The sequence below is a fragment of the Cydia strobilella genome, chromosome 1 (assembly GCF_947568885.1).
Source record: "Cydia strobilella chromosome 1, ilCydStro3.1, whole genome shotgun sequence".
NCBI lineage: Eukaryota > Metazoa > Arthropoda > Insecta > Lepidoptera > Tortricidae > Cydia > Cydia strobilella.
The window spans coordinates 3,871,358-3,895,759 of NC_086041.1; the positions used below are offsets into that span (position 1 = coordinate 3,871,358).

Below are 24,402 nucleotides of genomic sequence, written 5' to 3' on the forward strand. Positions count from 1 at the left end.
CCATATAAATAAAAAATCCAAAATTTGCCACTGTAATTTGGACTGTACTCTGTAGGAAATAGAGTTAATTTTGCGTTGTTGGAAAATTGAACGCGAATTTATTTTGTTACCTTTATTTACCGACGTTTCGACACAGGTTTCACTGGTCGTGGTCGCGAATTTATTTTGTTACCTTTATTTATCGACGTTTCGACACAGGTTTCACTGGTCGTGGTCGCGGCTAACAGCAGGCGGCAGTTAGCCGCGACCACGACCAGTGAAACCTGTGTCGAAACGTCGATAAATAAAGGTAACAAAATAAATTCGCGACCACGACCAGTGAAACCTGTGTCGAAACGTCGGTAAATAAAGGTAACAAAATAAATTCGCGATCACGACCAGTGAAACTTGTGTGTTAATATATGTTCAAAGCGGTTTTAAATGTTATAAAAGCGACTCTGTTCATTGTATAGGATTTAAATTTCATCGATCTGAAGAAGTACCTTGAAGTAGGACCGTGGGCCTTAGGAGGCTATGCAGAGTTAGCTTGGCATATCGTAAACAGCCTACGACTTCAGAACACAATTTTATGTGTGGGAAGTGTGTGCTAACCGTCAGCGTGTGTGTGTGGTGTTACTCGCGCACCACGATGGAGACGGTGAGGCCGCAGCGCTAACTGGCCGTGGACGTGGGCTGCAGCGCGGACATGGGTGAGTTCACGTCTGCGGAAATACATGGGCAACGTTATACATGGCTCTTGAGAGAGATTTGGCCGAAACTTAGAATAAGCTATAGTCTGAAAAACATACTAAAACTTCAGAAACTGATTTTAGCCCCTTTAACTTCTAGCGGCCCACTACATAAGAAAAATTTGCAGGCTGAATTAATGGTAATTAGAAAATAGGATTGATTTTTTTCGTTTAAAAAATCGAATAAAAAAAAAAGGAATTATGTTCGATATTTTTTTTTTTTTTTTAATAATGATTTAATTTTTATTTGAGATAACTTTTACTAGTATAGGCAAATCAGTTCCTTTTTTTTTGAACTGACAAAACGATTTTGCTACTATGAAATTTATATGAAACACTAACATGTGACGTCACAACTCACAATCAAATTACCTACTCTTTATAGTTTTATACGGGTTTTAAAATAGAAATTGTGTCTAAAAATAACTGCTGTCCACGTTTCTCTATTCTTCTGGTGTTTTATTTCATGCATGGTGTAAAATAATTTATTTTAAATACAGTCAAATACCCCCCAAATAGTTCTTCACAAAATGTTGTTCAACTCGTGTTTTATGATTTTTTAAACTATCAAAATAAAAATTCGTTATACGAAGCTTGGACTCGACCTTTAACGTCAATGGTCTCACAATTGATTAAGACGAAAGTGGACTTCCGGTTCGAACGCCATCTTGATAGTAGCCTCGTGATTAATTCCTTTGTTTGTTGCTCATTAAAATTGTTTAAAGTGTAATATCGATAGCTTTATTATACAGTAATATAATTTGGTAGTGTGCAGTGAATGGAGAATTAATCTCAAAGCGTGTTTAACCACCATTTTGGAGTCAACGGCCGGTAGTCCACGTGCTTATCGTAAAATCCAGCTATCGGTTTTACGAGACAATAACAACAATAACTACCGAACAACGTCGTGCTCTAAGAGCATTTGGTATTTCTACCTCTAACCGTGTCTGGCTAGAGCCCTAGAGGCCCATAATTTTATTTACCGTACACTGGCAGAAGAAAATCAAGAAATATTAATTCGATCCCACGTGGATCCCACTTTGACGTTGGCGAAATCATCGACAGTATCGATGGAGCCATACTACTTAAAGATTGATTGAAGACGAAAGTGGAGGACTCCGGGGCCAAAAACATTAGTAAATGTAAATTAAAATAGCAAAAAAAATGTTCAAATCGGTGAACATACATCTTGGAATAAAATAAAATAAAATAAATAAACAAAACAATTTCAACTTTAGCATTCCGATCTAAGGTTTAAATTAGATTGCACTTTCATCATGTCATCATCATCATTCAAATGTGATTTATCTTCAAATGAATCATCAAAGCTGGATCAATATAGTTGTTTTTTTTTTGGGAAAACCTTGTAGATTGGCGCGACCTGGAAAAGGGTTAAAAAGAATCCTTACTAGTAGGCGTATTGATGTCGGAATGCGGAGTGAGGTTGGACTGCGCCATGAGTTTCTGTCGCACCTCGCGGATCTTTAGCTGCAGAGACATCTTGTTCGGGAATATGTCCATGTGCGTCGCCTGCGAAATTATCAATATGACATATAAATATAACGCACACACATATGAGGGGTGGGGGGAAATGACCCGGGATAGTCTTATGTATTTTTCAGTAGGAGTAGCAGAGAAAGCGATGTTATTGCTTGTCCTTGTCACAGTCTTACATTTTTTTTATTCCCCACCGTAAAGTATATGGTGGGCTACAAATCTAATCGACCAATCATATTGTCGCATTGCGTATGTCCCGCCCCTCACGTGCGCACGCGTATAGCTGAATGTAATGCTAGGTCTATAGCACGAGGTGTCTGCATTGCTCGAGGATCCGCCTGTGCCCAGCCTCCCCTCGCTACTGACCTGGAAGTGTGTGGTGGCCTGCGTGGTGGGGAACATTCCGTGCTCCTGAAACAGCTTCAGCACGAGGTGTCGGCGTTGCTCTAGGACCCGCCTGTGCCCAGCCTCCCCTCGTGCTCCACCCGGTGTACACGGCGTGCGCGGCGACATCTCTTCCATGCTCTCTGATACTGGAATATAAAAGATATTATTAGGGTCATTTCTATAGGCGGACGGATATCGATTAGGATGAGTGAGACATAAGTAATGGACGAGCATCTACTGACGCACGGATAATGAAAATGTAAAAATACCTCCAAAGACTCCGTATTAGTAACCCCAACCAAACGACACCAAACCCCCGAGTTTGGCACCAAACGGAGAAGCCATTAACAGGCGTTCCCCCTCTGTCGAAAATAGTCTGCCAATGTATGGACTGACGTTTATCTGACATGGCTATTTTTACGTTATGTATACATTTGACGTTCCCCTCCCCCGCAAATATCGGCAGACTTTTTTGTACAGAAAATTACAGACGTGCGTCTCCGTTTGGTTATACCTATATTATATCCTCCTAGAACTCCGTATAAGATGAATAAAGTCTAAGGAAAAATTGATTCTCGGACGGATGGCGCCTAGACCTTTGGGCTATTTCCTAACAATTTTAACACATATCAGTGAAAGAACATGGGTCAAAATCATATAAAAATAATAAACACAAACAAAGAAAAACATTTATCCATATACACGGTGGCTAAAAAATAAGTCCATTCCCGTTGCCAGGGAGGTTTTGGGATTATACTGAGCAACTATTACTATGGGACCAACCCCGAAATCGCCAAAAAATACATTTCATACATTTTGGCTGGTCCATTTTTTATGGGAGGGTAATTTTTTTTTTCGCGATTTCGTGGTTGGTCACATAGTAAAAGTTGCTCAGTATAATCCCAAAACCTCTCTGGCAACGGGAATGCACTTATTTTTTAGCCACCGTGTTTATACATTTTTTCGTTATTTTTATACATTTTAATTTTTAGTTTTAATCGTGTGCCGATAGATGGCAGTAAATTTACTGCGACTACAAAATGTACTATGACAGTAACCCTCTATGCTATATATGTGCCATTCTCAATCAAAAGGGTACTTATTGTCGGTTGTCAACAAGGCGCTATTTCCATATAGCTTCAATTTGAAATCAACCTTATTGACAAGCGACAATGTGGTACCTTTTGGTTGTAAATGTGACATATTATGTTAGATACCTCTAAAAGTGTCCAAGTTGAAGTCGGGCCCGAAGAAAGTGTTGCCGACCAGCTTGGTGGTGGTGTGCGGCGTGCCGTACGAGTGCGGCGTGGGCATGGCGCCGCTCGCCGGCGGCTCCGGCTCCGGCACCGGCATCGGCATCGGCATCGGCACCGGCATCGACGGCACCTCCTCTTCTGTAAACAAAACAAATACATAAACAAATACTCAATACCAACTCACTGAATAACCAAAGATAGATATAACTCCGTAATATATGGATACAGTCTAAGGAGAAAACGTGCCTCGAAAATCAAGAAAATTTGATTCTCGTTCAGAGGGCGCTACTAGTTTTGGCCTACAGTCGTATAGATGGCGTTGACGGTTTCGTTTGTTATTTAACAATTTTAACGCATATCAGTGAAAGAACATGGGTCAAAATCATAAAAATAATTAATGCAAATTGGACCCGGGGTATGTCCTTAAACTACGTCCGGACCCGGGTATGTCCTTAAAGTACGTCCAAAAGAGAGGTATGGGCACTGTGAATGTCATCTCGCTTTGTGTGGTAGGGCACAACACAGCGAATGTCATTCCAGATCTAGAGCAGAGCCCAACTGGGGAAGTACCTCCACCTTACAGAAAACCGCAGCCAAATAACACTAGACCCTAATCATAGTGTTGTGTTCCTGCCGGTGAGTAAGGTTGCCAGAGCTCAACGAGGGTGCGGTGCGTTGACGACGGGGGACCTACGGAACTCACGGTACTGCATTTGGTCTGTATGGACGCGGCGTACAGGTGCGGCGATCAGGGAGACCCGGTGAAACGGCTGTCCGCTGGCCGCCCGCAGGTCAGTAGGGTTCCCGAACCCAGGGATTACTTAATCTCCGCCCTGGGAGGCTGAACCACCAACCTCGCGTAAAATCCTTGATGTAGTAGTCGTGCCGGAGAAGGAGACCGGAGTGGACCCGGCTGCTGCACCAGGGGGGGACCGGGGGCCCTTCCGTACGCCGTGCCTGTGAACCGCACTACCCTACATATTCCTTTGGCAGATCTGTTCTGTTCTCTTGTCCCTTAAGCCGTCAACGCCCCGAACCCTCTTTGTACACTCAACAACAACAACACATGGCAAATAAGGGTAAAAAAAGAAATGGTTTCTCAGCGGCATCCCCTTCCACACAAGTGGACTTCTGCAATATCAGGGGATTACACTCAAATTTGAGCGCAGTCCATTACCACCTGGAATCTGCGCATCCGACCATCCTATTTCTAACGGAGACGCAGATATCCTGCCCGGCGGACACTGCATACCTACTATATCCCGGCTATACACTTGAACACAAGTTCATGAGACGCGCTGGTGTATGCATGTATGCCCGGCAGGAGGTCTGCTGTCGCCGCCTCCATGCCTTTGAAGACAGGGACCTGTCAGTTCTGTGGGTGCGTGTGGACTACAGCGGCCACACTCGTGTCTACGCGTGCCTGTACAGGTCTCATAGCGGAAACACGGAGACAACCCGGCTCTTCGAGCACCTGCAATCGACGACTGACAAACTTCTAGAGCAGTACCCTTCCGCAGAGCTGGTGATTTTAGGGGACTTTAATGCCCACCACGTTGAGTGGCTTGGTTCCCGGTCCACCGACCACGCGGGGAGGTCTGCTCACGAATTTTCTCTGGCCTATGGATTCTCGCAACTGGTACATTCTCCCACGAGAATACCAGACATCGAGGATCATACTAGCTCTTTACTGGACCTCCTGCTGACTACACGTCCGGACGGATATTCCATCTCAGTGAATGCACCTCTCGGTTCGTCCGATCACTGCCTCGTCCGGACACAGGCGCCTTGCGCGCGGCCCGATCCACCACGGCCAACTAGCTCGCGACGCGTGTGGCAATATAAATCAGCAGATTGGGACGGACTGCGTGAATTCTACGCTTCGTACCCATGGAGGCAGCTCTGCTTCACATCAGAAGATCCTGACTCCTGCGCAGCCAATGTTGCCGAGACCATACTGCTGGGAATGGATTGTTTCATTCCCAACACGGTAATAGCAGCGGGAGCAAAGCGACGACCTTGGTTTAATCGGCCTTGTAAAGAGGCTACAGTTCGCAAGCAAGCCGCTTACAGGGCTTGGACCAAGGCCGTAGCTAATAAGGATCCGAACGTTTCTGATGTGAAACGCGACTTAAACGCTGCCTCGAGGTCCAGTAAAAAAGCCATTGCCAGGGCTAAATACGATTTCGTCGGCAGAATTGGCGACAAGCTAGCGGGCTATCCCTCTGGGAGTCGCGCGTTCTGGTCGCTCGCCAAAGCTGCCGAGGGAAATTTTTGTCAGTCGTCTTTACCACCTCTGCGAAAAGCTGATGGTGATCTGGCCCACAGTGCAAAAGAGAAAGCCGATCTTCTTGGTACTCTTTTTGCCTCGAACTCGACCTTGAACGACGACGGTAGCGCCGTGCCGCCCACCATCCCGCGGTGTGCATACTCCATGCCCGAAATCTCATTCACGCAGAGGGATATTCGGCGGGAGTTGCTATCCCTAAACGTTCATAAGTCGAGCGGGCCAGACGGCATTCCAGCACTTGTGCTTAAGCAGTGTGCTCCTGAGTTATGTTCCGTGTTGGCGCGTCTCTTCACACTCTCTAGCAACAAACGGCATGTTCCATCTTCGTGGAAGACGGCCCTTGTGCACCCTGTGCCTAAAAAGGGCGACAGATCGGACCCATCGAATTACAGGCCTATCGCTATTACCTCCCTTCTCTCTAAGGTCATGGAGCGTATAATCAACGCAAAGCTCCTGAGATACCTAGAAGAACACGACCTGATCAGCGACCGTCAGTATGGTTTTCGCCACGGTCGCTCGACTGGTGATCTTCTAGTGTATCTCACTCACCGCTGGGCTTCGGCCATTGAGAGTCAAGGTGAGGCATTGGCAGTTAGCCTAGATATAGCGAAGGCGTTCGATCGGGTCTGGCATCGGGGTCTCCTGTCGAAGTTACCATCTTATGGATTGCCGGAGGGACTATGCAAATGGATCGCTAGCTTTTTGTCTGGCAGACGCATACGAGCCGTAGTAGACGGAAGCTGCTCCAATAGCATGGACATTAACGCTGGCGTTCCGCAAGGCTCTGTGCTATCCCCAACGCTGTTTTTGCTGCACATCAATGACATGTTGTCTATCGACGACATTCATTGCTATGCAGACGACAGTACTGGGGATGCCTATTACGCAGGCCGTGCCAACATCCCTCGTTCCGTGGTGCTAGAGAGTCGTGAAAAGCTTGTGTCGGATATTGAGGGCACTCTATCCAGAGTTTCGGTGTGGGGCCGGGACAATTTAGTGCGATTCAACCCCACCAAGACACAAGTTTGCGCGTTTACCGCTAAGAAAACCCCATTTACTGTGGTCCCACAGTTCGAAGGCACAGCCCTTACCATGTCAGGGAGTATTGGGATCCTCGGTGTCGACATCTCCAGTGACGTCCAATTCCGTAGCCACCTGGAAGGGAAGGCTGATCTGGCATCCAAAAAACTCGGTGTGCTCAATAAAGCACGGCGATACTTTACTCCGGGGCAAATACTGCTGCTATATAAATCGCAAGTCAGACCCCATATGGAGTACTGCTGTCACCTTTGGGCAGGAGCACCTGGATGCCAGCTTGGACCCTTCGACTCAGTCCAAAGGCGCGCTGTACGAATCGTCGACGATCCCAAACTCACAAGCGGTATCGAACCTTTAAGTCTAAGGAGAGACTTCGCCTCCTTGTGTGTGTTCTACCGCTTGTACAATGGGCTGTGCTCTGAAGAATTGTTTGACATGATGCCAACGGCCGCTTTCTATCACCGCACCGCTCGCCATCGGCAGGGTGTTCATCCTCACACCCTAGCACCTAAATGGTCGCGTACTGTGCGGTTTAAGAGGAATTTCCTCCCGCGTACGCTTCGGCTGTGGAATGAGCTCCCTGCCGAGGTTTTCCCGAGGGGCTACAGTATGGGGTTCTTCAAAAAAGGAGTGTACAGGTTTTTAAAGGGTCGGCAACGCGCGTGTAATATCTCTGGTGTTGCAGGCGTTCATAGGCTACGGTAACTGCTTACCATCAGGCGGGCCGTATGCTTGATTGCCACCGACGTGGTATAGAAAAAAAAAAAAAAAATAAAATAAAAAAAATCATTTATCTATATTTAAATACATTCTATCGTATTTTTATAAATCTTCATTTTTAGTTTTAAAGTGTGTCGTCAGATGGCAGTGAATTTACTGGGGTACAAAATTTACTATGACAGTACCGCTCTAGTATAAGTTACTCTATGGAATAACTAATAGTATTATCATACAGAACGGCCACGCACCGTACCGCCCCGCCCCGACTCGAATTACCTCGCCCCGCGACACCAGATTGACGGCCGTTTGCCGGCCGCTCAGTACTATGTTTAAGCAACTTACTCACACAATGACGCATGGCGCGTGTACAGACGTGCCGTTCACACATAACGCAAGTGATTTTTGATGTATAGCGTGTCCGCCCTGTGATATTAGTATGGATGTAAGACTAACCTATTCTGTTGGTATGCTTCTTTCTAAGATATAATTGCGGGCTGCTCGGCACCACGACGCTGGGGCTGCACCCCTCGGGCTTGAATTGTGGTAGTGTACTGAATTTTTGCTCGAAGTTCACAGTTTCCAGGACCCTGGGGAAAATATTTTTAAATTAGAGGAAATGTTTTTTTGGCAAAATAGTTATATACTATACAAGTGCGGAAAAGAGGAAATTCGAAACAAGTGGCGATAAATTTAAACACGACCTTTGCTTTGCTTGAAATCGACACATTTAGGTCCTTACTTATGAAATTTCCGTTTTTTTCACAGATATTTGTTTGTACGTAATTTATTAATTTCAATTTCAATTGCAACTTCTAAATTATTTTTAATTTCAATAGTAGACTATGTAACAAAGGTTTTAAATACAAATAATGTTTTTAATTTTTATTCAGTGTTTCAAATTAAAGCTTGAAACCACCCTTTTCATATTGTGCTGCCGGTTCAAGTGTTTCAATTACGTATAATTTTATGATGCTAACTATTTTTAAGTAATTAAGATATGTGTAATGTAGTTTAAAAGTTTTCAATATTCCTAACAAAATTTTGTTTGGTTTGAATTTGAAATTGCTGTATAATCCGCATAATTCAATGTATGAAAATCACAGTTTTCATAAAATTCTCCATATAAAACGCCAATTTCATAGGTCATGAACTAATATGTGTCGTTTTCAAGCAAAGCAAAGTCGTGTTTTAATTTATCGCCACTCGTTTCGAATTTCCCCTTTTCCGCACTTGTATCGTAAATAACTATGGCTAAGTCATTATACGTATTATAAATTAAAGAATGCGGTTTTAACACCCCCTAGCACTAACTAAAATAACCGAATTGGTATCACATTACATCTCAAAACATTTTTGTAGTAGAAGGATTGCGTTGCGTTGCGAGACTGGCATCTTTTTACATGTAATGTTTTTGATGGGATAATGATTATTTCGTAGGTATTTAAGATTATTCGAATTTGTAATGGGAATGAGAGCTCGATATCGGGTTACATACTTGTCGCGTCCGTCCTCGGTGCCCTTCTTGAAGAGGCTCTTCTTGGGGTCCGGCTCGCGCGGCGACGCCGGCGCGGACCCGCCCGCCTCCCCCGCGGACCCGGTCGACGTGCCTGTACACGACAACAACACGTCTATTACGTATATTTTATGTCTTTTTCTTTTATGTTGCTTTCTTTTTGTCTGTTACCTTCCGTGATTCTCACCTGATGGTCTCGTCGGAAGATCATCGCTGGAAGTCGCCAGCAGCATGCTAAGATGGGGCCATTTCGTGACACTTTATTTTCATGTTCTTTTAATGTATGTCTATTGTCTGTGTGTGTTTACGAATAAAGTATTCTATTCTATTATATTCTTTTACAAACTATCATTGGCTATGTGCCAAGTAGGCGGTGGAGGAAATATAAGCGACGCCAACGCCCGACGTGGTGAAAATATGAACTTTCGTGACACGACATCTTCTACTATGTATTTGGCAGTTGCCAATTAAATAAGCAATATGTTTCATACCGATTAAGGCGTCGCCGGTCATCCACGAATATCGGGCGAAACGCTGAGATATTATTGCGCAGCCAGTCACGAAAATACCTTGTAAATTTTATTACAAGGAAGCAGGGACAAAACGCAATGATAATGTTATAAGATTGTATAACATTTATTATAATGAATGGTGTTACTGTTACCTCTGCTGAGTCGCTTCTGCAGCGGCGCGCGGCCGAGCTGCGCCGGCGTGGGCGCGAGCGGGAACGGACGGGCCTCTTCCGCGGGACCGGGGCTCTCCCATTGCCTGAGAACGACGTATTACAACATAATAGTACATTATGATACAAGTGTGCTAAGTTGGTTATCACACACGAGGCGATATTGTGCGCGCGAGCTGTAAGCGAGCGCGCAATAAGAAAGCCGATGTGTGTAATGACCAATGCACACGCGTTTCATACGACGTTTTTCAACACACTTGCAAGAAAAAAAAGAAACTTTCATATTAATCAAATTATAATAGTTTTTACAGTTAGTATTGTATTAGTATAGTGCGCACCGCGCAGGCGCGAGGAGCGCGCCGGTGCCCGCCAGTCCGACCAATTAAAGAAGGCTCCCTTTTCATGCATATTATTAGCAATCAGTTACCTTCTTAACTCAGTCGGATAATATAATGAAAAAGCACGAGTGGAATAATACACTGAAAGAGCACGCGTGTTTAATATTTAGGATTATGAGCCAAATATCGGTGGAATGAAAACGTCGTTTTGAGCAAGTGTGTTGAAAACATATATACTCTAGTCTAGTTTATAATATGTGTGGTTTTCAAGTGCAGCACTAGCCTCTATAGTAAACCATAGAGTAACTTATACATACTGTGCTCAGTTTTCAGAGATAATAAAATATGACATTAATGGATCAAGGCGGTATGTTTACAAAGGACCTACCGGGAAAAGCAAATGCGAAATTTCGCTATCTGCCTCTTTATCGCTCGAATGTGCAAGAGTGACAGAGATGTTAGATAACGAAATTTCGATTTTCTTGTTTCGCGATAGACCCTCAGATTGGGGTAGTGGCGCCTTCTACGCAGTTTGACGTAATATTCCCTATTGGTCTGTTGTAACTTATTGAATATCGATTAACCTCTAGTATATGTATGATAAGGATCCTGCCCGAATTTTCAATCATCTTACTTTATGCAATTTAGCTAAGTGTTTTGTCATTAGGACGGCCATTTTATTCTTATTAACTGTAGACCTAGCACATGATTGGCGCGACAGTATCTCGCCGCGAGATAGACTACCCGTCTTTTACTAACTGTATGAATTAAAGGGAGACGGGTTGTCTATCTCGAGACGAGATACTGTCGCGCCAATCACGTGCTAGCCCGGCTGGCATACAAATAATCCATGCTTTTTCTCACTACAAATTAAACTAATGTGCAAAATAAATGTACTTACGCATTGGGTTTCTGTTGTTGTTCACTCATGTTGTTCTGAGAGACTATCACAGACTGACCTGGACCCTGACCTTGTACGGTTTGGCATTGACTCTTGGGCGGTTCAACTTCTGAAAGAAATAATAGATTGTGTCACAAGGGAGCAAAATGACATATTTACGGCGAGGGCGTACATTGAATCTTGAACGAAGCGAAGAAAATAGAATCCTGAGCGAAGTGAGGGATTCAAGTGTTAACGCCCAAGGTGGAAATAAGTTTGCTCCCATGTGACACATACTGTTTTTCACATCACCTATGAGGGAATTTTTATGTTCCTAAATATTATTTAACCTAAAAAAATTGTATGCAAAAAAGAAAAAAAATCATGTCCTAGAACAGAAAAGTGTCACTTTATCCCTCCTAGCAGGGAAGAAAAGTGCCACTTTGATCCCTCCTGGCGGGGAAGAAAGCGCCCTTTTTCGAATAGGTGATGTGAAAAGAATATTGCATTAAGATTGGTTCAGGCTAGATGACAAATTTTCATATTTCGGGGTTGGTCTCATAGTAAAAGTGGAATGTACTTATTTATCAGCCACCCTGTATATCAAACATTAATCTGAAGTCTCCACCCCTTCTTGACCACTAACCAGAAAGGTAAAACTTTAGCCCCATCCCCCTCATGCGTAAAAGAAAGCTTGTGAAAGAGATGTTTAGTGTTGTACGTACCAGTACTGAAGGAGGGTACATAGAGCCTCTGCAGTTGGACGTAGTGTAGCTGCGGCTCCGACGGCGCCTCGCCGGCCTGGCTGGCCTTCAGCAGCAGGTTGCCTGACGCGTCCACGGATAGCGTCAGTGGACCTGCAGGGAAGAACATGTTCGAGTAAAAAAACTTCAAAAACATCAACATTTATTTAGCAAATAGGCCACAAGGGTACTTTTACACGTCAACATTGAATTTACATACAAAAAAAATACATCAACAATTATAAAATACACTAACTGCACCTACCAACTCAAACTAACGTATTACAATTACTTAGAGATGTATAAGGTCTCTTAATATCGAACTAAATATAAAAAAACAGAGACATAAAATTATTGCGTTACAGTGTTGTCTAGCGCTGCTTGTGTGGTAAGGATGGACGTGGAGAGCGAGATGCCCTGTATAAGTTATACTCACCCGTGGCGTTGTCGCCGACACTGCGTTTGACCAGCGTCACGCTCTTTAACAACGCATTGCTTAGGTTTCCTTGAGGCACGGACTGCACATTCGAGACGCCACTGGATATAACTTGCACGCCAGAGGTCGGTGTTGGCGACATGAGCGAAGCGATGGCGTTGTCCAGTGCCGCTTGGGTGTAGACAGTAATATTCCTTGCACGCTGCTGGTGATGGCGGCGGTGCTATGCGGGAAGTGTAATAATAGATCACTCACCCGTGGCGTTGTCGCCAACGCTGCGTTTGACCAGCGTCACGCTCTTTAACAACGCATTGCTCAGGTTCCCTTGAGTCACGGACTGTACATTAGAGACGCCACTGGATATAACTTGCACGCCACAGGTTGGTGTTGGCGACATGAGCGAAGCGATGGCGTTGTCCAGTGCCGCTTGGGTGTAGACAGTAATATTCCTTGCACGCTGCTGGTGATGGCGGAGGTGCTATGCGGGAAGTGTAATAATAGATCACTTACCCGTGGCATTGTCGCCAACGCTGCGTTTGACCAGCGTCACGCTCTTTAACAGCGCATTGCTCAGGTTCCCTTGAGGCACGGACTGCACATTCGAGACGCCACTGGATATAACTTGCACGCCAGAGGTTGGTGTTAGTGACATGAGCGAAGCGATGGCGTTGTCCAGAGACGCTTGGGTGTAGACAGTGATATTCCTTGCACGCTGCTGGTGATGGCGGCGGTGCTATGCGGGAAGTGTAATAATAGATTACTCACCCGTGGCGTTGTCGCCAACGCTGCGTTTGACCAGCGTCACGCTCTTTAACAACGCATTGCTCAGGTTCCCTTGAGGCACGGACTGCACATTCGAGACGCCACTGGATATAACTTGCACGCCAGAGGTTGGTGTTAGCGACATGAGCGAAGCGATGGCGTTGTCCAGAGACGCTTGGGTGTAGACAGTGATATTCCTTGCACGCTGCTGGTGATGGCGGTGGTGCTATGCAGGAAGTGTAATAATAGATCACTCACCCGTGGCGTTGTCGCCAACGCTGCGTTTGACCAGCGTCACGCTCTTTAACAGCGCATTGCTTAGGTTTCCTTGAGGCACGGACTGCACATTCGAGACGCCGCTGGATATAACTTGCACGCCAGAGGTCGGTGTTGGCGACATGAGCGAAGCGATGGCGTTGTCCAAAGCAGCTTGGGTGTGGAGAGTGATATTGTAATAATAGATCACTTACCCGTGGCATTGTCGCCAACGCTGCGTTTGACCAGCGTCACGCTCTTTAACAACGCATTGCTTAAGTTCCCTTGAGGCACGGACTGCACATTCGAGACGCCGCTGGATATAACTTGCACGCCAGAGGTCGGTATTGGCGACATGAGCGAAGCGATGGCGTTGTCCAGAGACGCTTGGGTGTAGACAGTGATATTCCTTGCACGCTGCTGGTAAAGGCGGAGGTGCTGTGCGGGAAGTGTAATAATAGATCACTTACCCGTGGCATTGTCGCCAACGCTGCGTTTGACCAGCGTCACGCTCTTTAACAACGCATTGCTTAGGTTCCCTTGAGGCACGGACTGCACATTCGAGACGCCGCTGGATATAACTTGCACGCCAGAGGTTGGTGTTAGCGACATGAGCGAAGCGATGGCGTTGTCCAGAGACGCTTGGGTGTAGACAGTGATATTCCTTGCACGCTGCTGGTGATGGCGGCGGTGCTATGCGGGAAGTGTAATAATAGATCACTCACCCGTGGCGTTGTCGCCAACGCTGCGTTTGACCAGCGTCACGCTCTTTAACAACGCATTGCTTAGGTTTCCTTGAGGCACGGACTGCACTTTCGAGACGCCACTGGATATAACTTGCATGCCAGAGGTTGGTGTTAGCGACATGAGCGAAGCGATGGCGTTGTCCAGAGACGCTTGGGTGTAGACAGTGATATTCCTTGCACGCTGCTGGTGATGGCGGTGGTGCTATGCAGTAAGTGTAATAATAGATCACTCACCCGTGGCGTTGTCGCCAACGCTGCGTTTGACCAGCGTCACGCTCTTTAACAGCGCATTGCTTAGGTTTCCTTGAGGCACGGACTGCACATTCGAGACGCCGCTGGATAAAACTTGCACGCCAGAGGTCGGTGTTGGCGACATGAGCGAAGCGATGGCGTTGTCCAGAGCAGCTTGGGTGTGGAGAGTGATATTGTAATAATAGATCACTTACCCGTGGCATTGTCGCCAACGCTGCGTTTGACCAGCGTTACGCTCTTTAACAGCGCAGTGCTCAGGTTCCCTTGAGTCACGGACTGTACATTAGAGACGCCACTGGATATAACTTGCACGCCACAGGTTGGTGTTGGCGACATGAGCGAAGCGATGGCGTTGTCCAGTGCCGCTTGGGTGTAGACAGTAATATTCCTTGCACGCTGCTGGTAAAGGCGGAGGTGCTGTGCGGGAAGTGTAATAATAGATCACTTACCCGTGGCATTGTCGCCAACGCTGCGTTTGACCAGCGTCACGCTCTTTAACAACGCATTGCTTAAGTTCCCTTGAGGCACGGACTGCACATTCGAGACGCCGCTGGATATAACTTGCACGCCAGAGGTCGGTATTGGCGACATGAGCGAAGCGATGGCGTTGTCCAGAGACGCTTGGGTGTAGACAGTGATATTCCTTGCACGCTGCTGGTGATGGCGGCGGTGCTATGCGGGAAGTGTAATAATAGATTACTCACCCGTGGCGTTGTCGCCAACGCTGCGTTTGACCAGCGTCACGCTCTTTAACAACGCATTGCTCAGGTTCCCTTGAGGCACGGACTGCACATTCGAGACGCCACTGGATATAACTTGCACGCCAGAGGTCGGTGTTGGCGACATGAGCGAAGCGATGGCGTTGTCCAGAGCAGCTTGGGTGTGGAGAGTGATATTCCTTGCACGCAGCTGGTGATGGCGGCGGTGCTATGCGGGAAGTGTAATAATAGATCACTCACCCGTGGCGTTGTCGCCAACGCTGCGTTTGACCAGCGTCACGCTCTTTAACAACGCATTGCTCAGGTTCCCTTGAGTCACGGACTGTACATTAGAGACGCCACTGGATATAACTTGCACGCCACAGGTTGGTGTTGGCGACATGAGCGAAGCGATGGCGTTGTCCAGTGCCGCTTGGGTGTAGACAGTAATATTCCTTGCACGCTGCTGGTGATGGCGGAGGTGCTATGCGGGAAGTGTAATAATAGATCACTTACCCGTGGCATTGTCGCCAACGCTGCGTTTGACCAGCGTCACGCTCTTTAACAGCGCATTGCTCAGGTTCCCTTGAGGCACGGACTGCACATTCGAGACGCCACTGGATATAACTTGCACGCCAGAGGTCGGTATTGGCGACATGAGCGAAGCGATGGCGTTGTCCAGTGCCGCTTGGGTGTAGACAGTAATATTCCTTGCACGCTGCTGGTGATGGCGGAGGTGCTATGCGGGAAGTGTAATAATAGATCACTTACCCGTGGCATTGTCGCCAACGCTGCGTTTGACCAGCGTCACGCTCTTTAACAGCGCATTGCTCAGGTTCCCTTGAGGCACGGACTGCACATTCGAGACGCCACTGGATATAACTTGCACGCCAGAGGTTGGTGTTAGTGACATGAGCGAAGCGATGGCGTTGTCCAGAGACGCTTGGGTGTAGACAGTGATATTCCTTGCACGCTGCTGGTGATGGCGGCGGTGCTATGCGGGAAGTGTAATAATAGATTACTCACCCGTGGCGTTGTCGCCAACGCTGCGTTTGACCAGCGTCACGCTCTTTAACAACGCATTGCTCAGGTTCCCTTGAGGCACGGACTGCACATTCGAGACGCCACTGGATATAACTTGCACGCCAGAGGTTGGTGTTAGCGACATGAGCGAAGCGATGGCGTTGTCCAGAGACGCTTGGGTGTAGACAGTGATATTCCTTGCACGCTGCTGGTGATGGCGGTGGTGCTAAGCAGGAAGTGTAATAATAGATCACTCACCCGTGGCGTTGTCGCCAACGCTGCGTTTGACCAGCGTCACGCTCTTTAACAGCGCATTGCTTAGGTTTCCTTGAGGCACGGACTGCACATTCGAGACGCCGCTGGATATAACTTGCACGCCAGAGGTCGGTGTTGGCGACATGAGCGAAGCGATGGCGTTGTCCAAAGCAGCTTGGGTGCGGAGAGTGATATTGTAATAATAGATCACTTACCCGTGGCATTGTCGCCAACGCTGCGTTTGACCAGCGTCACGCTCTTTAACAACGCATTGCTTAAGTTCCCTTGAGGCACGGACTGCACATTCGAGACGCCGCTGGATATAACTTGCACGCCAGAGGTCGGTATTGGCGACATGAGCGAAGCGATGGCGTTGTCCAGAGACGCTTGGGTGTAGACAGTGATATTCCTTGCACGCTGCTGGTAAAGGCGGAGGTGCTGTGCGGGAAGTGTAATAATAGATCACTTACCCGTGGCATTGTCGCCAACGCTGCGTTTGACCAGCGTCACGCTCTTTAACAACGCATTGCTTAGGTTCCCTTGAGGCACGGACTGCACATTCGAGACGCCGCTGGATATAACTTGCACGCCAGAGGTTGGTGTTAGCGACATGAGCGAAGCGATGGCGTTGTCCAGAGACGCTTGGGTGTAGACAGTGATATTCCTTGCACGCTGCTGGTGATGGCGGCGGTGCTATGCGGGAAGTGTAATAATAGATCACTCACCCGTGGCGTTGTCGCCAACGCTGCGTTTGACCAGCGTCACGCTCTTTAACAACGCATTGCTTAGGTTTCCTTGAGGCACGGACTGCACTTTCGAGACGCCACTGGATATAACTTGCAAGCCAGAGGTTGGTGTTAGCGACATGAGCGAAGCGATGGCGTTGTCCAGAGACGCTTGGGTGTAGACAGTGATATTCCTTGCACGCTGCTGGTGATGGCGGTGGTGCTATGCAGTAAGTGTAATAATAGATCACTCACCCGTGGCGTTGTCGCCAACGCTGCGTTTGACCAGCGTCACGCTCTTTAACAGCGCATTGCTTAGGTTTCCTTGAGGCACGGACTGCACATTCGAGACGCCGCTGGATAAAACTTGCACGCCAGAGGTCGGTGTTGGCGACATGAGCGAAGCGATGGCGTTGTCCAGAGCAGCTTGGGTGTGGAGAGTGATATTGTAATAATAGATCACTTACCCGTGGCATTGTCGCCAACGCTGCGTTTGACCAGCGTTACGCTCTTTAACAGCGCAGTGCTCAGGTTCCCTTGAGTCACGGACTGTACATTAGAGACGCCACTGGATATAACTTGCACGCCACAGGTTGGTGTTGGCGACATGAGCGAAGCGATGGCGTTGTCCAGTGCCGCTTGGGTGTAGACAGTAATATTCCTTGCACGCTGCTGGTAAAGGCGGAGGTGCTGTGCGGGAAGTGTAATAATAGATCACTTACCCGTGGCATTGTCGCCAACGCTGCGTTTGACCAGCGTCACGCTCTTTAACAACGCATTGCTTAAGTTCCCTTGAGGCACGGACTGCACATTCGAGACGCCGCTGGATATAACTTGCACGCCAGAGGTCGGTATTGGCGACATGAGCGAAGCGATGGCGTTGTCCAGAGACGCTTGGGTGTAGACAGTGATATTCCTTGCACGCTGCTGGTGATGGCGGTGGTGCTATGCGGGAAGTGTAATAATAGATCACTCACCCGTGGCGTTGTCGCCAACGCTGCGTTTGACCAGCGTCACGCTCTTTAACAACGCATTGCTTAGGTTTCCTTGAGGCACGGACTGCACTTTCGAGACGCCACTGGATATAACTTGCATGCCAGAGGTTGGTGTTAGCGACATGAGCGAAGCGATGGCGTTGTCCAGAGACGCTTGGGTGTAGACAGTGATATTCCTTGCACGCTGCTGGTGATGGCGGTGGTGCTATGCAGTAAGTGTAATAATAGATCACTCACCCGTGGCGTTGTCGCCAACGCTGCGTTTGACCAGCGTCACGCTCTTTAACAGCGCATTGCTTAGGTTTCCTTGAGGCACGGACTGCACATTCGAGACGCCGCTGGATAAAACTTGCACGCCAGAGGTCGGTGTTGGCGACATGAGCGAAGCGATGGCGTTGTCCAGAGCAGCTTGGGTGTGGAGAGTGATATTGTAATAATAGATCACTTACCCGTGGCATTGTCGCCAACGCTGCGTTTGACCAGCGTTACGCTCTTTAACAGCGCTACGCTACTGGATAGAATCCGAAATCAGTATGTCAGAGGAAGCTTCAAGATCGCCCCGATTATCGAAAAGGTCAAGGAGAAACGCTTAAGATGGTATGGTCATGTCCAAAGGCGTTCAGAAGACCATATGGTGAAACTGGCCCTAAAACTGCCAACCACTAAACGCGGCTCAGGCAGACCACCTACCACCTGGTGGACGACGGTTGAAAAAGACCTAAAAGAAGCTCATTTAAATAAGGACGTAGCGCAAGACCGCGCTAGATGGAAATTGAGGACAAGGAAGGCCGACCCCAAGTAAATGGGAACAGGTCTAGCGGGAAGAAGAAGACGCTCTTTAACAGCGCAGTGCTCAGGTTCCCTTGAGTCACGGACTGTACATTAGAGACGCCACTGGATATAACTTGCACGCCACAGGTTGGTGTTGGCGACATGAGCGAAGCGATGGCGTTGTCCAGTGCCGCTTGGGTGTAGACAGTAATATTCCTTGCACGCTGCTGGTAAAGGCGGAGGTGCTGTGCGGGAAGTGTAATAATAGATCACTTACCCGTGGCATTGTCGCCAACGCTGCGTTTGACCAGCGTCACGCTCTTTAACAACGCATTGCTTAAGTTCCCTTGAGGCACGGACTGCACATTCGAGACGCCGCTGGATATAACTTGCACGCCAGAGGTCGGTATTGGCGACATGAGCGAAGCGATGGCGTTGTCCAGAGACGCTTGGGTGTAGACAGTGATATTCCTTGCACGCTGCTGGTGATGGCGGCGGTGCTATGCGGGAAGTGTAATAATAGATTACTCACCCGTGGCGTTGTCGCCAACGCTGCGTTTGACCAGCGTCACGCTCTTTAACAACGCATTGCTCAGGTTCCCTTGAGGCACGGACTGCACATTCGAGACGCCACTGGATATAACTTGCACGCCAGAGGTCGGTGTTGGCGACATGAGCGAAGCGATGGCGTTGTCCAGAGCAGCTTGGGTGTGGAGAGTGATATTCCTTGCACGCAGCTGGTGATGGCGGCGGTGTTATGCGGGAAGTGTAATAATAGATCACTTACCCGTGGCATTGTCGCCAACGCTGCGTTTGACCAGCGTTACGCTCTTTAACAGCGCATTGCTCAGGTTCCCTTGAGTCACGGACTGTACATTAGAGACGCCACTGGATATAACTTGCACGCCACAGGTTGGTGTTGGCGACATGAGCGAAGCGATGGCGTTGTTCAGTGCCGCTTGGGTGTAGACAGTAATATTCCTTGCACGCTGCTGGTGATGGCGGTGGTGCTATGCGGGAAGTGTAATAATAGATCACTCACCCGTGGCGTTGTCGCCAACGCTGCGTTTGACCAGCGTCACGCTCTTTAACAACGCATTGCTCAGGTTCCCTTGAGGCACGGACTGCACATTCGAGACGCCGCTGGATATAACTTGCACGCCAGAGGTCGGTGTTGGCGACATGAGCGACGCGATGGCGTTGTCCAGAGCAGCTTGGGTGGTAAGGTTGGGCGTGGAGAGTGATATTCCTTGCACGCTGCTGGTGATGGCGGCGGTGCTGTGCGGCGAGGCGGGCACGTGGTTGATCTTGTTGTGCGCGTAGGCGTTCCATTGCCGGTGGGTTTCTGTCGAACAAATAAATTAGGTATAAAGTTCCGCTTAAAAAAAACAAGGAGCTCGATGGCATATCAATTAGCTCCATGAATGATTTTTTTTGTAATCATAATCTTTATCGTTTGAACACCGGGAAAAATAAAAATACTTTTGCTGTTGTTTTGTTCTTTTGTGTTCACATTATTTCATTTAAAAATATTTAAAATGTTGAAAAATTTTCAGCGGTTGAAACGCTCATAATTTTTGGCGCGAATTCGACAGAGCGCGATGACGTCACACGTTTTGCTACTAATGACACTTATGTGAACTAATCTGTCGAACGCGTGACGTCACCTGACGTTTCGCGAGTTTCGCTCACTAGCTTTTCGCGGGCAAATTTTTGTACTTATTATTTAATATTTTAAGCAATTAAATGACAATTTAATAACGGAAAAGCATTTGTAACATGATATAACGGTAACAAACGTCCGAATAAAAAATATTCCGTTCAAATATAAACTTCATGCATGAGACTAATTAACTTAGTAAATAAATCTAAGAGACAGCACTTTCCAAAACCTTGAACAACTTTTGATAAACTTTCTTAGGTGAAAGAAATCTTCTTGAGGAAATTAGATTCAAATTTCCTTGGCAAAAGTTTTGTATGATGGAGGGTGAGAGACTATAACTCCAACCAAAGATAGATATAACTCCGTAATAGATGGATACAGTCTAAGGAAAAAACGTGCCTCGAAAATCACGAGAATTTGATTCTCGATCAGATGGCGCCACTAGTTTTGGCTTACTCTCGTATAGAGGGCGTTGACTGTTTCGTTTGTTATTTATAATTTTAACGCATACCAGTGAAAGAACATGGGTCACAATCATATAAAAATAATTAATGCAAATAAAAAAATAATTTATCCATATTTAAATACATTTTAACGTATTTTTTTAAATCTTCATTTTTAGCTTTAAAGTATGTCGATAGATGGCAGTGAATTTACAGTGGTTACAAAATTTACTATGACAGTACCGCTCTATCTTATTATATCCTCATTGCTCCAACCAAACCCTCTTGTACAATGGCTTTCTATCTTAAAAGAGTTCATGAGTTACCCGAGTCGGCATGTGTAGACTTGAAGGCGCCACCAGTAGGCTGGAACACCTTAGACCCTCCGGGACTCGACGCGGTTATGCCGCCGAGCAGATTATCAGACGAGCCGGCTCTGAAATTATAATTAAAAACTTTATTTGTGTCCTTAGCTGCCTGTTCAGACTCATCCTGTCTTTTGGTTTTTAATTGACCCGCGGGAAAAAAAGTCATATAATTTAGAACGCAAAAAAGAAAGCGGGAGAAATAAATATAATAATAAAAAAAACGACGTTTATTCAACCGCATGCGGCTCTCCAAGTGTCAAAAAAATCATATTTAGAGTTCTTTGACCACTGAAAAAATAACATTTGGCGCTCTTTGCGATTCCTAAAATTGGTGATTTCTACTACGACTAGCTCTTCTTTTAGGATGACTCACGTTAGACCGGGCCGTGACCGGGCCGGAGCTTCCGGCGCTTACTTTTCTATGACATGACAGGTGATCACGTGATGCTTTCCATAGAAAACGAAGCGCCGAAAGCTCCGGCCCGGTCATCCTTTTCAAAAGTTTGTCGACCCCTGGCATAGGCTAGGGGTCCAGAACGGGTCAGATAAGATAAGTGTGGACTTCCGGTTCGAACGCCATCTTGATAGTAGCCTCGTGATTAATTCCTTTGTTTTTTGCTCATTAATATTGTTTAAAGTGTAATATCGATAGCTTTATTATACAATTTTCTTATGTGGTAGTGTGCAGTGAATGGAGAATTAATCTCAAAGCGTGTTTAACCACCATTTTGGAGTCAACGGCCGGTAGTCCACGTGCTTCTCGTAAAATCCAGCTATCGGTTTTACGAGACAACTACAACAACCACCGAACAGCGTCGTGCTCTAAGAGCATTTATTTTGTTCCTACCCTTTTACGTGTCATTGGCTATGGGCAACACCGCCCTCAAGTCCATCAAGAAGAAAAAAAAAAAAAAGATAAGTGTGGGTGTGGGCACCTGGCCTTGATGGGCTTGGGTCGGCGCGTGTCGCGGTGCTTGAGGTAGTCGCGCGGCTCCAGCGTGTCCGAGTCCGAGTCCGTCACGCGCTCGCCGCACTTCAGGTCCATCTCCGCGTTGTGTGCCACCGCCACCGCCTCCGAGCAGATAGACGCGGTTATCTGATGGTGTTGTTACCTGGCCTTGATGGGCTTGGGTCGGCGCGTGTCGCGGTGCTTGAGGTAGTCGCGCGGCTCCAGCGTGTCCGAGTCCGAGTCCGTCACGCGCTCGCCGCACTTCAGGTCCATCTCCGCGTTGTGTGCCACCGCCACCGCCTCCGAGCAGATAGACGCGGTTATCTGATGGTGTTGTTACCTGGCCTTGATGGGCTTGGGTCGGCGCGTGTCGCGGTGCTTGAGGTAGTCGCGCGGCTCCAGCGTGTCCGAGTCCGAGTCCGTCACGCGCTCGCCGCACTTCAGGTCCATCTCCGCGTTGTGTGCCACCGCCACCGCCTCCGAGCAGATAGACGCGGTTATCTGATGGTGTTGTTACCTGGCCTTGATGGGCTTGGGTCGGCGCGTGTCGCGGTGCTTGAGGTAGTCGCGCGGCTCCAGCGTGTCCGAGTCCGAGTCCGTCACGCGCTCGCCGCACTTCAGGTCCATCTCCGCGTTGTGTGCCACCGCCACCGCCTCCGAGCAGATAGACGCGGTTATCTGATGGTGTTGTTACCTGGCCTTGATGGGCTTGGGTCGGCGCGTGTCGCGGTGCTTGAGGTAGTCGCGCGGCTCCAGCGTGTCCGAGTCCGAGTCCGTCACGCGCTCGCCGCACTTCAGGTCCATCTCCGCGTTGTGTGCCACCGCCACCGCCTCCGAGCAGATAGACGCGGTTATCTGATGGTGTTGTTACCTGGCCTTGATGGGCTTGGGTCGGCGCGTGTCGCGGTGCTTGAGGTAGTCGCGCGGCTCCAGCGTGTCCGAGTCCGAGTCCGTCACGCGCTCGCCGCACTTCAGGTCCATCTCCGCGTTGTGTGCCACCGCCACCGCCTCCGAGCAGATAGACGCGGTTATCTGATGGTGTTGTTACCTGGCCTTGATGGGCTTGGGTCGGCGCGTGTCGCGGTGCTTGAGGTAGTCGCGCGGCTCCAGCGTGTCCGAGTCCGAGTCCGTCACGCGCTCGCCGCACTTCAGGTCCATCTCCGCGTTGTGTGCCACCGCCACCGCCTCCGAGCAGATAGACGCGGTTATCTGATGGTGTTGTTACCTGGCCTTGATGGGCTTGGGTCGGCGCGTGTCGCGGTGCTTGAGGTAGTCGCGCGGCTCCAGCGTGTCCGAGTCCGAGTCCGTCACGCGCTCGCCGCACTTCAGGTCCATCTCCGCGTTGTGTGCCGCCGCCACTGCCGCCGCTTCCGAGCAGATGGAGGCGGTTATCTGAACATAAACAGTCGGGAATATTCACTAGGGAACAAATCTAATTATTTTATGAAATATTTTGATTTGTCTGGCCGGGTGGTCTAGTGGTCAGGACAGCCGCGTAAGCTGAAGACGCGGGTTCGATTCCCGCCTCGGCCACCGGACTTGGGTCACTTTTTCTTTAGTGTGGGATATCTATTTCAGTTTATAATAGGGAATATTACTGCAATGTTCTTCCGCCAAAGTGCAGCACTAGTGCACATCCTAAACCATAGAGTGACTTGTACATACTATGTCTTAAACAGTTTTTTGACACGTTTTCACTACGACATTGATGCATCGAGGCGGTTTGTTTACAGGTGGCCTCCCGCGAAACGAGAAAATCGAAATTTCGTTATCTGCCTTCCTATTGATCGAATATGCAGGAGTGATAGAGAGGCAGAAACCGAATTTTAGATTTTCTTGTTTCGAGGTTGGCCCCGTGATTGTGCTAGGGACGCCCTCTACGCAGAGTTTTGCGTAATATACCCTATAGACACGGTATAAAATCTGAACACTGCAGCTGTACAGTACAAGTCTTATCCTACTAGTCTGAAACAGTATCGAACGCCTTCT

The 24,402-nt window shown here is 47.9% G+C and overlaps 1 protein-coding gene across 1 annotated transcript in view; it reads right to left on the bottom strand.

The window, feature by feature from the left end:
- Positions 1 to 423: 423 nt before the first annotated feature.
- LOC134753912 (protein capicua homolog) overlaps positions 424 to 24,402 on the bottom strand; it is a 70,941-nt gene continuing 46,962 nt past the window's right edge. Inside the window, exons 20-31 of the mRNA XM_063689916.1 lie at positions 23,462 to 23,622; positions 21,423 to 21,532; positions 20,033 to 20,335; positions 12,055 to 12,186; positions 11,351 to 11,459; positions 10,088 to 10,197; positions 9,412 to 9,523; positions 8,370 to 8,503; positions 3,830 to 4,006; positions 2,592 to 2,758; positions 2,138 to 2,258; positions 424 to 701 (exon numbers count right to left, since the gene is read on the bottom strand). Coding sequence (XP_063545986.1) covers positions 652 to 701; positions 2,138 to 2,258; positions 2,592 to 2,758; positions 3,830 to 4,006; positions 8,370 to 8,503; positions 9,412 to 9,523; positions 10,088 to 10,197; positions 11,351 to 11,459; positions 12,055 to 12,186; positions 20,033 to 20,335; positions 21,423 to 21,532; positions 23,462 to 23,622 — 1,686 coding nt within the window. The 3' untranslated portion in view covers positions 424 to 651. The remainder of the gene's footprint in view (positions 702 to 2,137; positions 2,259 to 2,591; positions 2,759 to 3,829; positions 4,007 to 8,369; positions 8,504 to 9,411; positions 9,524 to 10,087; positions 10,198 to 11,350; positions 11,460 to 12,054; positions 12,187 to 20,032; positions 20,336 to 21,422; positions 21,533 to 23,461; positions 23,623 to 24,402) is intronic.